A 14,065-nucleotide genomic window follows, 5' to 3' on the forward strand; every position below is an offset into this window, starting at 1 on the left:
GTGATTAAAAAGAAGGCTAAAACAGCAGAACTGGGTTCAGCTTTGTATCCTGTTGACTATTATGCAACTCCACTTTTAATTCAGTGCGAGAACATTCAAAGAAAACAGTGCTGAAAGAGAGAATTATTTTGCCAATAGTTCTCTGAGTTTGTCCCCAACAGGAAAGGATTTCAGTCTCACTGAACATAAAAACAGAATGCAGAAATTCAAAGATGCCTGGGGAAAAAAAGTGTAACAATGTAAAACAAACAAACAAAAAAAGTCCATCAAACTGAAGATACTGAAGTAGCCACATAAAATTAAGGGAGAATCTCTTTGAATCTTGATTACAATTTTGGGTCTTTATTGGTCCCAAGCTGAAGGCAAAGTTTTTCCCACAAATGCATGCAGGATTCCCACTGTCATTCATGTGTGAGATCATGAGGAAAAATCTGGCACCATCTTTCCCATCTGGCCCCACAGCACACAAGTGATTCTGTAACATATCTGCTCTCACACAGTGGTTTGCCAGACTTTTGGCTCATCCAAAATCAGCAAGCTTGCATATAATAAAGTGATACTTATCTCTTATGCCCAAACCACTTCAAGTTAGAGCTCAGGGCAGTCAGCACTCCAGTCTTCCTAGAAATATGGTTAGGGTTGTGGTTTTTGTTTTAAACATATCTGAGTGTATGCACGGCATATAGTGAAAAGATGAAAAAGACTTTATTGAAAAAATATGCAACATTTGTTTAACGCAGTCTTCTGTAAAGAATCAGGATACTCACGTGGAATATGTACACATTCATTGCACAGTTAGTTCCTACATACTACAAAACAGAAAGATTTAAATGCTGATAATTAATCTGGTCCTTTTTTCCAAGCTCTGTTGTAAACAGGAAGGACATTCTTGCACAGCATTCTAAAATAATAGTTAGAGCAGCCCTAATGTTTTGGACTAAGAAAAATCATTTCAATATTTTTCACCTACATTTAAAAGTCTTATGAAATGAAGCAATCTGCTTATGAGAACATACAATATTTTCTCTTACAATAATTTCCTTTAGTTTGCTTAAACCAATGGTTTCTTTCTGCAACTAGATGGGGCTACACAGAATCAGTTTCAAATGTCTGACATCCCACCTTCTCTTCAGCAAACCAACCCAAGACTGAGGAAATATGCTCCCCACCCTCTGCCCAATACTGTATATATTTAAACAACCCAGCCAGGGCTAAGCTTTAAGAGTTATCCCCTTTGATACCACTTCAAGGATCATACCAGGTGGTGTTAAGGACCACCCCCATTTTTTTTTCTTGCTTGATACCAAGGTCAACAAAGCTTCAGGATCACCATCAGGTCATAGAAAATAGAGAGAAGAGAGTAACAAGAGTCTCTTGTTACTACTGCAGAATTCTTCCCTGCAGTACTGTTTGTTAGCATTCTGTCCAGTTGAAATGACCCATGCAATGAGTTTGTTTCTTCTATCCTCGGGAGACGACTGCTGTTATCTAAGAAAACTGTTGCTAGTAGTCAGCACCCATTTTCCTTTGCCTAATTTCATCTCATTTCTAGTTCCTACCTTAGAGAAAAACAACACTCTTCTCAGCTTCTCCTCCAACCCCAAACCGCAGAAATATCTTTCTTTAGTCATCAGTACTGAGCAGGAACACAAGTAGCTATATTAATATCTTGCCTCTGGTCAGTTGCCAACACACTCATTTATTGTCAGTGCAATGTACAATAATAGTGCGGCTTATTTTCTGTAAGCATTGCAGTAATCACTGGTTTTTAAGCCACACAGACTGGGTAGATTCCCTGAAGGGGAAAAAAGGTAACAGAGGATCGATGAAAATCTGATAAATTTAAATTTAAGAGTGGAGGAAGGCTAGTGTTTTCTGCATTCCTTTGATGCAGTGGAAAAATCCTGTAACTAAAACAAACAGCAACTGTAATCAACTGTAATCAACCAAGAAAATGGAGGATTTCTGCTTGTACTTCTTAGGATGTAATTTAACATCCTTGTTGAAAGATGCCCTTTGCTCACCTCCAAGTAAAAAGAAAAAGGACAATTGTATAGATTAATTGCACTGAGGGTTTCTCCTCACAGCTATAACTGAAAGAATGGAGTAGGCAACAGGAATTTTGGAATCCATGCTGATCAAAGGGCTGAAAGAAACTGACACTAAGGGCTTGTCTACACTTACGGGAGGAATCGACATGCGGCGATTGATAAATCAGCGGTCAATTTAGTGCGTCTAGTGAAGACCCACTAAATTGACTGCAGATGGCTCTCCCGTCGACTCCTGTACTCCACCGGAATAAAGCACAAGGGAGTCGACAGGAGAGAGTCTTCCGTTGACATAGCATAGTGTGACCCCCGCGGTAAGTAGATCTAAGCTATGTAGACTTCAGCTACATTATTCATGTAGCTGAAGTTGTGTAATTTAGATCGATCTCCCTGCATAGTGTAGACAAGGCCTAACTCTTATCCCAGAGATTGGACATTCTTCTTAACTCTACCAGTGTCGAATCCTTGTACTTTTAATTTGGGAGATAAAGGAGCTGCAGTTCAAGTGAGACCGGTCTATTTTCCCCTTCACATACACAAGACATAGCTCCCATGAGAGCTATGTGATTATAACAAGAGGAGAACAGATCCCCTTTAGCTCTTATGCATCCTCCAGTGAAGACAATTCTTTTTGTTAGTAGACTGAACCCTGAACTGCCCAATGAGAAGTCTTTCTAGGCACAAAGAGAAGCAAAAAAAAAAACAAACCAACCCACAGAATGGGATTTCTCAGTCTCTCATCCACAGCATTTAAGTTGTAAAGATCAAGAAGAGGACTTAATTACAATTTGCAGAGAAGTCTGTTTTCACAGTACAGTCAAACCCTCTTACAGCCAAATAGGGTTTGTGGATGTTGGAGTCTCTGGTTCTCCTCCATTTTGGAGGGTAAAAACTCTGCTTAATTTTTTGTTTGGTGGATTTGTACTTACAGCCCTTATGAGGGAGAGGCTGAAAGACACAGGGGTAAATCCTCAGATGGTGTAAATTGTTAGTGCCTCAGACTTCAATGGAACTATAATTTACACCAGATGCTGAACTGCCCTCTTAGTGTTTATCTTTGGGCATGTCTACACTACAAAATTAAGTTGCCCTAAGTGATGTCAATGTACAGTCACCACAGTAATTAAATTGCTTTTGCATGTTCACACTACGCTCCTTGTGTCGGTGGTACACGTCCTCACCAGGAGCACTTGCACTGACTGAACTGTCAGTGCGGGACATTGTGGGACGGTTTCTGGAAGGCAGCAACAGGCGATGTAAGTAATGCAATGTCTACACTGACACTGCCCTGACCTAACTACATTGACTGAAGCACTACGCCTCTCTCGGAGGTAGAGTTATTAAGTCGGTGTAGTGGGCGAGTGATATTAAAAAGTAGCTCCCACCAACGTAGACACTTACAGAGTTAGGCCGACATAAGCTGCCTTACACTGACTAATTCTGTAGTGTAGACAAAAGCTAAGTGTATACATTTTTACGAAAGATACTGGTCTGAGTTGCTTTGTCCAGTATTTCCGGATGTTTCACCCATCCCGCTACATATTTGTTCAGAGCAGCAGCAAAGTGGATCTTGTTTTTAGAAAAGTAGCCCGACCCTTCCAAGGTATTGTGGAGTAGCATAATCCAGCAGTTTCACCCCAGCTAAGCAACAAGCATTTGGACATTGGCAAACCACTGAGTCATCTTGCATAGCTTTTTCAGCAGAAGAAATTTCAGTCATCATTAAGGCTGCATGTCGGTCATGGATTCCAGGACTTTCAGTGACCTCCGTGACTTTGCCCATCAACAACAATAGTTTGGATGTGGAGGGAGCTCAGGGCTGGAGTGTGGGATGATGCTTACCAGCTCCCCAGAAGCAGCCGGCATGTCCCTGCAGCTCCTACGTGGAGGAACCAGGGGGCTCTGCACACTACCCCTGCCTGCAGGCACCACCCCTGCAGCTCCCATTGGCTGAGGTTCCTGGCCAGCAGGAGCTGCGGAGCTGGTGCTCGTGGGTGGGGGGGGGGGGAGCAGCACACGGAGCACCCTCTGGCCTTCCCTCCCCTCCCGCTAGAAGCTGCAGGGACATATCGGCTGCTTCCGGGGAGCCACACGGAGCCGGGTAGGGAGCCTGCCAACCTTCTCCCCTCCACCAAGAACCAGCAGGGGTCCTGGGCTGTGTGCTCGTGCCCACCCCCAGCACCCATGGAGGCCCCACCCCCCAAAATTACCCCGGCCCAAGTTTTCATTGGGATATAATACAAGTCATGGACAAGTCACTGTCCGTGAATTTTTCTTTACTGCCCACGACCTGTCCATGACTTTTACTAAAAATATCTGTGACTAAATTGCAGCCTTAGTCATCATACAATACGGAACAGGGTGTAATGACCCACCTTTGAAAGGTTTTCCAGTGGGAGAATAAAATCAGCAGCCAGTTACCATGAGAGAAAGCAGGATGGCTTGCAAAAGAATTAATATTTACATTAGAAAAGATTCTTTTAGCTAAGTCTTTATCATGTTTGAAAATATACGTTAAAATGGGCTGCTTAGAGAAGCAGATACTTGGCAGCATGTCCAATAAAGCGAGAGTAGGGTCATTTTAAAAAGGAGAATATGAGGATTGGCAAACCTATACATATAGAGTAAATAATGCAAAACACAGAATTGTCAGGAAGATGGACAAGTCGTGGCGTGCGCACACACCTACTTATTCACCCTTTACTAGGGCAACTGATGATGGGTGAAGAATTAATTATATTTTATTCACCCATTTTAAAAAAAAGTTACCTACTGCAGGCAAGGGGCAAGAGTAGATGTTTGCAGAGCTATAATAGCACACTTAGCACTACAGCACTTGACATCCGCAGCCTGCAACATGCTTTACAAGAGTGAGTGTGTATCATTACACTCCAGTTTACAGTGGGGGAATGATGCACAGAGAGGGGTAAGTCACTTGCTAGGTCTTCCATGTGGCCTTGTTGTGCCACTGACTTGCTGATTACCAGTTATGTATCCATGTCCCCAGATCATAGTGCCTACCTTGTGGATGTTGGAGTCTCTGGTTCTCCTCCATTTTGGTGGGTAAAATAGTGGTGGGTATAATAGTGGCCCCATATGAAAGGTCCGGCAGTCCTGCTGCAGTCTTTCCACTTTTAGTTTCTTCAAAGCACGGCCATAATAATTTATTTATAAACGAAACATTCAGGAATCCAGAAAGCAAGGACCTTCCAAATGGGACCTCTGTGGAAGGAGGACAATTTTCCCCACCTATGACCTCAACAATATCCCTTTAAAAAGGTCATATGGGCCAGGGTGGGTTTTTTAATCATTTTTATTTTTAAAAAGAAACTGCTAAACTGGACAGCAGGAGAACAGGTGTGAGTCAGCAACATTAGTTTCTGGACTATATACATGATTAATAAAAACCATCAGCAATTTTAAAATAAATATAAATAACTGGGTGGGGAGCAGGAATGGGAAAGTTTAAATTCTCTCCAGCAAAAGAGACAGACGTAAACACTGACATGATGCTTTGTGAGGAAGAAACAGGCTTGTTTGGGCCCAACCAAGCATGTTTAGATGCCCTTTTATACAATTCCACAGTTCTACAAGCCGCTGCCAATTTAATTTGAAGCAGCCTGTGCGGCCTCATCAAATTCAAACTGGTCTAGACACTCCTTGTTAATGCTCTGGGCTGGAAAACTATTTCAGTTATTGTAAGATTAGTTGCTAAGCAACCCAGCCCCTTGATTTTGCAACCTGTGTGGCAAGGAAAGAGACAGAAGGAACTGAATTTCATCTTATGCAACAATAAAATGCCATCGCAAAGTGGTATTTGCTAGAACAAGTAGATGGAAGAGCCCTTTTCAGAAAGTTGCAATAGTTCCACAGATCCTTTACGATGCAGTAAGCAAAAGTGCTGCTCAAAGTTGCTCCACCGAAGAGGCTGTTAGCAAAAACATCACGAATAAATAGGTACTCTCTCTGGGGAGCTCTGATAGCTTTGTACAGTACGTTGTGATTGGAAACTTTCTTACAAGCCCAGACACAAAACAAAAAACCCTTTCACACAAAGCAACAAGTATACCAACATAATGAAATATAAAAACTAAATTGCACAGCACACAGATAAACTCAAAATAACTGAACCGATCATACAAACCGTTAGTTAAAAAAATACCTTCTCGGATATTTTGAGAACAAGTTGAAATAGAGTCTTCGTGCAAATGTTCAATCTTGATCGAGCCGATGCCTTGAAAAATCATCACAGATGTGTTAGCTCCTTCCTTATCAGCCATGTACATGCAGCATTTTATCTTCTGCAATACGATTAGAGTTAGGAAATCTGTTTCTTCAGTAAATACTGCCTGTAAGTTCCACTGGCGTATCATCAAGACACTACTGGTGTCATATCCCACAACTGTTAAAAACAACAAGAACGCATGTCATCGCCTAGAGGAAAGTATTGTGCTCTTCTGTTATAGAGAAGCATTTTCTCCAAAGGTTTAAAAACCTCGTTTTAACTCATTTTAACTTAAAACAGATCCTTCATTACGAGAAGCCAAAACATAAAACCAAGAACACAGCACCTTTGCTTACATGTCTGATTAGCATGCCCTGGCTGGGATGATTTAGTTGGGGATTGGTCCTGCTTCGAGCAAGGGGTTGGACTAGATGCCCTCCTTAAGTCCTTTCCACCCCTGAGAATCTATGATTCTAGGATTATGAGCTTTAATCCTTTCCTTTTGTCAAGGTAAGCTACATCTAGATAGCTAACCTCTGTTTTACTAGTGCTGATGCACCCCAGGTCTCAGTGTAAGAATTATTTTTAAGTTGCACAGGTGACAAAAATCTATCTTCCATCATTATTACACAAAAACAGCCAAGGCAATTGGGTAGTGTATAGAAGACTGAATTTGTACAATGATTTTTTGTGCTATGAGAACTTTAAAGTGTATTTTTAAATGAAATTTGAGATATTTGCTTAAAACAAACATTCCATCCTAGCAATCTATTGAGGCTGTACACCGCTTATTAGCGCTTAACACATTTTCAGTTTTTCAGGCACAGGAAGGATACAAAACAATTCCTTCAATTCTTCCAGCTGTTTGGAATTTATTTATTTATTCATTCATTTATTTTTAAGAAGGTACTGTTTTATTTCCCCCATTTCTGCCACATCAGAGCTCCAGGTATGAAGCTCAGTGAAGTGACTGGTTTTATGAATTTCTTGCTCATGGATGGCCCATGACCTGAATCAGGACCAGCCAGGATAAAAGACAGTTACCTTTTCCATAACTGGTGTTCTTTGAGATGTAATGGACATGAGCAACTCACATTAGCTGTGTGTGCTCGCCACATGCACTGGTGCCAGAAGTTTTTCCCTCTGTATCCGTAGGGGACCGGCTCTGGCACCCCCTGGAGTGGCGCATGTATGCCATGGTATAAGGGTCGCTGCCAGCTCCCCCCACCCTCAGTGCCTTCTTGCTGGAAACTCCGACAGTGGGGAAGGAGGGCGAGTCATGGAATGGACGTGAGCAACACATCTCGAAGAACACCAGTTATGGAGAAGGTAACCATCTTTTCTTCTTCGAGTGCTTGCTCATGTTATAGTTATAGTGACAGACCTGTTTACATGGGTAGCATCCAAGATACACACAATTAGTATTACTTCACAGATTTGCATTTCAAAGTTCACATACTTTCTAGCATGACTTTAAAGGTCGGCTTTGGGTCATCCAGCCTGCAAGCTGTTTAATCCCTTCTGGCCGTGATTTATAGTATAAGATTCATTGTATAAGATTCGTTGCAAGTATAACACAGTGGTAGAAATAATGGCTTGCATAATTATATTTTAATCAACGTCATAATGAGGTAATCCAGTTGGAGGACACCGAAAGGCCCTTCATCCTGTCCACTGTCAGGATGAAGAACTGCATCGACCTGCAAAGGGCTTGGTATACTCCAGGTAAAACGCCAAGGCATGGTGGATATCCAGGGTGTGTAGCCACCTCGCCACATTGGTCTTGTGCAGCTTAGGACAGAACACCGGGAGGAAGATGTCCTGGCTGATATGGAAGGAAGACATCACCTTTGGCAGAAAGGTCGGATAGGGTTGCCACTGCACCTTGTCTTTGTAGAAGACCATGTAAGGTGGTTCCGAGCTTAGGGCTTTAATCTCAGACACTCGTCAAGCCGACATCACTGCCACAAGGAAAGTGACTTTTCACGATAGGTGAGAAAGGGAACAAGAGCCCAAGGGTTCAAATAGCAGACCTGAGAGTCTGGAGAGAACAAGATTGAGGTACCATTGTGGGACAGGATCCCTAACGAGAGGGAAAAACCTTTCGAGGCCTTTCAGGAACCTGGAGGACATCTCATGAGAGAAAACCGATCTACCCTGGATCGGCAGATGAAAAGCCGAGATGGCAGCTAGATGAACCTTGATAGAAGAGAGGGCCAGGCCCTGATTCTTCAGGAGGAGCAGGTATTCCAAGACTGACTGCAGAGAAGAGCACGTCTGGGAGACGCTATGCTCAGATGCCCAATGGGAGAACCTTGTCCACCAGGTAAGTCACTCTAGTGGAGGGTTTTCTACTTCCCCAAAGGACCTTCTGCACCACCCTGGAGCAGGCTCGCTTCTCTGGGTTCAACCATGCAGCATCCACGCTGTGAGGTGGAGGAAGGAGAGATTGGGGTGCAGGAGGTGACCATGGTCTTGCAAAGGAAGGTCCAGGAGGGCGCCCCGGGTGTGTGTGTGTGGGGGGGGGGGGAGCTACTGCCAGATCCAACAGTGTACCAAACTAATGCTGGTGTGGCCATGCTGGTGCGATCATAATGACTCGAGCCTTGTCCCTCTTGATTTTTGACAGGACTCTGCTGACAAGTGGGATTGGTAGGAATGCATACATCAGGACCCCCGACCGGGATAGGAGAAAAGTGCCTGGGAAAGCAAGGCCAAGGCCCTGAAGGGAGCAAAACTGGTATTTCCTGTTCTGTCTGGTGGTGAATAGGTCCCACTTGGGGAGTTCCCCACCTCTGGAAGAGCATCTGGACCACTTCTGACTGGAGCGACCCCTTGTGGTGAGAAAAAGACCTGCTGAGGCGATCTGCCAGCGTGTTCCTGACGCCGGGAAGGTGATAGGCCTCTAGGTGGATTGCATGTGGGATGCAGAAATGCCATAGGTGGAGTGCCTCTTAACAGGGTTTCAGAGTGGTAGCCGTGTTAGTCTGTATCAGCAAAAACAACAAGGAGTCCTTTTGGCACCTTAGAGACTAACATATTCATATGGGCATAAGCTTTCGTGGGCTAGAACCCACTTCATCGGAGGCATGGAGTGAAAATACAGGAGCAGATATAAATACATGAGGGGTTGCTTTACCAAGTGTGAGGTCAGTCTAATGAGATAAATCAATTAACAGCAGAATATCAAGGGAGGAAAAATAACTTTTGAACTGGTAAGAGAGTGGCCCATTACAGACAGTTGACAAGAAGGTGTGAGTAACACTAGGGAGAAATTAGTATTGGGGAAGTTAAGTTTAGGTTTTGTAATGACCTAACCACTCCGTCTCTAGTCAGGCCTAATCTGATGGTATCCAGTTTACAAATTAATTCCAGTTCCACAGCTTCACGTTGGAGTCTGTTTTTGAAGTTTTTTTGTTGAAGAATTGCCACTTTTAGGTCTGTTATTGAGTGACCAGAGAGACTGAAGTGTTCTCCTACTGGTTTTTGAATGTTATGATTCCTGATGTCAGATTTGTATCCATTTATTCTTTTGCGTAGAGACTGTCCAGTTTGGCCAATGTACATGGCAGAGGGGCATTGCTGGCACATGATGGCATATATCACATTGGTAGATGTGCAGGTGAACGAGCCCTTGATGGTGTGGCTGATGTGGTTAGCTCCTATGATGGTGTCCCTTGAATAGATATGTGGACAGAGTTGGCACCAGGGTTTGTAGCAGGGTTTGGTTCCTGGGTTGGTGTTTTTGTTGTGTGATGTGTAGTTGCTAGTAAGTATTTGCTTCAGGTCATATGAAAACATCAAGGTCATATTTTCCATCAGCACTTGAACCATTTGGCCAGTTAACTGCGGGAGAAAAACCCCGCAGGCTAGGTGAACCGCCCTGAGTTCTTTGGCATTTATATGCAACATCATCGCCTCTGTGGACCATATACCTTGTGTCCACATTGCACCGAGGTGTGCTCCCCAGCTGAGGTCCGAGGCATCCGATATCAGCGACACCGAAGGATGTGGGCTGTTGAACAGGATCCATTGAGGACCATTCTGGGGTTAGTCCACCACTGCAACGTGGTGAGTACCTCCGGTGGGATGGTGGTAACCTTATCCAGATGATCCCTGGACAGGGCATAGACCATAGCCAGCCATTGCTGGAGGGGTCGCATCCGGAGCATCGCATGGCGGATGACATACGGGCACATCGCCATGTGGCCTAGCAGTCATAGGCAGACCCTGGCAGTCATGAGAGGGAACGCAGAGACTCCGGCGATGAGGTCCCTCATCGTCTGGAACCTGTCGTCTGGCAGAAATGCTTTTGCCCTGGTGGAGTTGAGGACTGCCCCGATAAACTCTATTCTTTGTACAGGGACTAATGTTGATTTTTTCCTTGTTTATCATCAACAGGCCCAGTCTCCTGCACACATTCAGCAGTATCACGACAGTGTCCTGGACCTGGGATCTGGAGTGACACTTGACCAGCCAATTGTTGAGGTACGGGTAGATCAGGATACCCCGACACCTGGGTAAGCCAAGTCCTTCAGCCTGTTTAGCTTATCGTCTGTTTTCTCCCCAAACAGAGCTTGACCATCAAAGGGGAGGTCCTGGATGGACTGTTGGACCTCCACCGACAAGCCCGAGGATGGCAGCCACGCCGCCCTCCTCATCGTTATGGCTGAAGCCATGATCCACGCTGCAGAATCAGCTGCATCCGAGGCTGCCTGCAATGCCGCCCTTGACACTTCCTGCCCCTCTTCCAGGATGGCCTGGGACTCTTCTCTGTGGTTCTCCAGGAGGGAATAGGCAAATTTGGCCATCAATTGCCAAATATTGAAATTATAGCAGCCCAATAGGGCCTGATGATTCACCACCCTCAGCTGAAGACTTGACGACAAATAAACCTCTCTCTAAAAAAGGTCCATTTTCTTCACCTCTTTATTTTTGTGAGTAGTCTGCAGTTGTTCCAGATTCTCCTGCTCGTTGACTGCAGACACTACTAACGAGTTTGGGGAAGGGTGGGTATAAAGATATTCATGCCCTCTTGCAGGCACATAGTACTTGCACTCCTCATGTTTGGAAATAGGGGGGGTAGCGATGAGGGGGTCTGCCAGAGGGCCTTGGTAATTTTTGCCTCCCCTTCATGTACTGGCAGGGTGACTCTAGCTGAAGCTTCTGAGCTGAGGAAGCTGCATAGGGTGTCCGAGGGCTCCTCTAGCTCCTCTGTCTCTAGCCCCATGTTCGAGGCTACTCTCCTCAAAAGCTCCTGATAAGCTTTGGTGTCATCCGGGGGGACAATAGGTGGGGGTCCCATGATGGCCTCATCGGGGATGAGGAAGAGAATGCAGATACAGCAGGAGTCACTGCCTCTGTGCCCTGCTCGGCATGGTCTTCTTCTGTCTGTTGCACCTGGGAAGGTCCCATGCCCGGGGGCCTCCGTCTCAGGTGGGCAGGAGACTGTGGCAGAGGGTGTTGGAGACTCCCGACACTGACTTATGCCCTTGTGGTGGCTGTGTGAACCCTAACAGGTTCCAACGGTGCCATGGCATAGGCCATTGACCCCGGGGCAACGATAGTGCTGGCAGTGCCAATGGAGGACCTTGCCCTGCCTGCAGAGGTTCTTAGTCCAACTCCGAGCCCAGGGATGGACGGCCATGTTCTGGAGACTGGAACCACAACAATGCCAACCAGGCCTCTCAGTCCTGGCTGCATACACTGCCACGCTCCGAGTGGGATTTGTACATGGTTGACAATGCACTGCGTTGAGATCCCCGTGACCGGCGTCTGCATTCGGCGGATCCACAATGGTACCCCGGCGATCCATGCTGAATGCTTCCCGACTGGTGCCAGTCCACAGAGTGGGAGCAAGAATGTGACTGACGCCATGATGATGAGAGCTGATGCTGGTATGGTGACCTCTGACTATAGGCCAGTGACCATTACCGAGAGTCCCAATGGAGGCTTCCCCTGGAGTGGCGTCAATCCGAAGGCGAGCGATGCTCCTGGTACCAGGGATGAACATACCTCAGTAGGTCAGCGTCAGTTGCCAGAGGTATGACATATACAGCCCGCAGAGCGATGGCTGAAGTCCAGAGACTGGCGCAAAGGGCTTCAATAGGTAGGTAGCCCTACATCCAAGGTGTGGTGGCTCTGTGCGGGCGAGCACTGGTGGGACACTCCCTGAGGTGATGAGTGGTGTCACATTGACGGGAATTGAGATGGTGGCCCAAAGACAAGCTTACCCCTTGATTTGGGAGCCGTCATCATCTTTGTGGGCAGCACCGGCAGGGACAAGATATCCTGTGCCACCTGCAGGGCCTCTGGGGTGGACGGCATTGCCAGGTGCTGGACTCCCATGCCACTGTCCAGAGTGGCCGGCGCATCCAGGGATAGGCTAATCCGCACAACTGAAGCTGGGGCCTGACTCCCACTTAGAGGTGATGAGCCGCCCTTCATGGGTCTAGGTTCGCCTCCTGCCCTCTCCTTGTCCTTGCGAGCAGGCGACCGACCTCTCCTGGTCTTCCTCTTTTTACTGGGCGGTGCCAGGGAGCTGGATTGCCATCTGACAATAGTACCCACAGGGTGCTCCGTACCGACACCAGGGTGCTGGGTACAGAGTCCGATCTCAGCTGCTCCAGTGTTGGTGTCAGTGCTGACTCCATAAGAAGTATGTACAATAGAAAGGTTTGCAATGAACAGTTCTACAGAAGAAAAGGTTTTCTGAAGCAAAGGAACGTTCCAGCACAGTCACTGGTGGTAAAAAGGAACTGAAGGTGAGGGGAGCCAGTGGCGCCCCTTATACTGTGGCAAACACGTGCCACTCCAGGGGGTGCCAGAGATGGTCCCCTACAGATACCACTGAGGGGAAAAACTTCCGGCACCAGTGCATGTGACGACCACACACACCTAACATGGAATGAACATGAACAAGCACTCGGAGAAGAAACTGGCATTTCAAATTAGTCTTGCACATTATTTTCTTATCAACTCCCTTGTTAGTACTAATACTACAATAGATAGCATATGTTTGAAATAATATTGTCCTTACTCAGATGGAAAGGCACAAAGGAACTTACTGACTTATGTGTAAAATTAGTCAGTTAAAAAACAGTGTCCCAGTCAGCCTAGTGGATACCACACACAGAATGACCAGTTTAATCTGAAACAATCTTCTCATCCTCTGCGATGCTGGCAGCAAGACAAGGCCAGACACTTGAGAGAGGAGAACGTGTTGCATCAACACAACTTTCTGATCGACAGGGTGAAATTCAAGAGAATTTTTGTACCAACTCCTTGATTGAACAATGCCATTGTAGAGGGCACCTGCTTGTGAAAGGAAGACGCAACTCCCAATGGAAGGACATTGATGATCCATACTGGGCAGAAACAATCTCTGAATGGCTGTGAAAAATACCTGGTGAGAAACAGCAGTGTATGATGAAAGCCTAGAGATTCCCTAGACTATGAGTCTGTTATTGGCAGGAAAGGGAGACAGACCTAAAATCATGTGGGAGGAAGAAGGGACATGGAAAAAGACAGAAAATGAACTAAAGCAGTCTCCTTAGTCCTACCTTAATAATCTTGTCTGTCCCGGAAGTCAATAACCATCCCCTGGTTGCGTCAAAGTGTACATGGACAATGTTGTGCTTACTGTCATGGAAAGTGGCTGTGGGTGCACGTCTAAAGAAAGATCAAAGATCAAGAGTCAAGGAGACAGCGTCTACAGTATTGCCCTGAACTATTCACAAAGGAAGAAATGAGAATTTGAACACTAATGTAAGGAACTGATTTTCTTCAGTGA

At 45.7% G+C, this 14,065-nt stretch overlaps 1 protein-coding gene across 6 annotated transcripts in view; it reads right to left on the reverse strand.

Moving 5' to 3' along the window:
• Positions 1-683: 683 nt before the first annotated feature.
• The window catches only part of WDFY2 (WD repeat and FYVE domain containing 2), a 125,502-nt gene continuing 112,120 nt past the window's right edge, over positions 684-14,065 (reverse strand). For 3 of the 6 annotated variants that reach the window (XM_043504475.1, XM_043504473.1, XM_043504476.1), the window contains 2 exons: positions 13,836-13,944; positions 5,344-6,282 (listed from right to left, as the gene is read on the reverse strand). In XM_043504475.1, coding sequence (XP_043360410.1) covers positions 6,199-6,282; positions 13,836-13,944 — 193 coding nt within the window. In that variant the 3' untranslated portion in view covers positions 5,344-6,198. Of the gene's footprint in view, positions 6,451-13,835; positions 13,945-14,065 lie in introns of all 6 variants that reach the window. The other 3 variants (XM_038386804.2, XM_043504474.1, XM_038386805.2) reach the window with 3 other exon arrangements.

Source organism: Dermochelys coriacea, chromosome 1 (assembly GCF_009764565.3).
Source record: "Dermochelys coriacea isolate rDerCor1 chromosome 1, rDerCor1.pri.v4, whole genome shotgun sequence".
Lineage (NCBI taxonomy): Eukaryota > Metazoa > Chordata > Testudines > Dermochelyidae > Dermochelys > Dermochelys coriacea.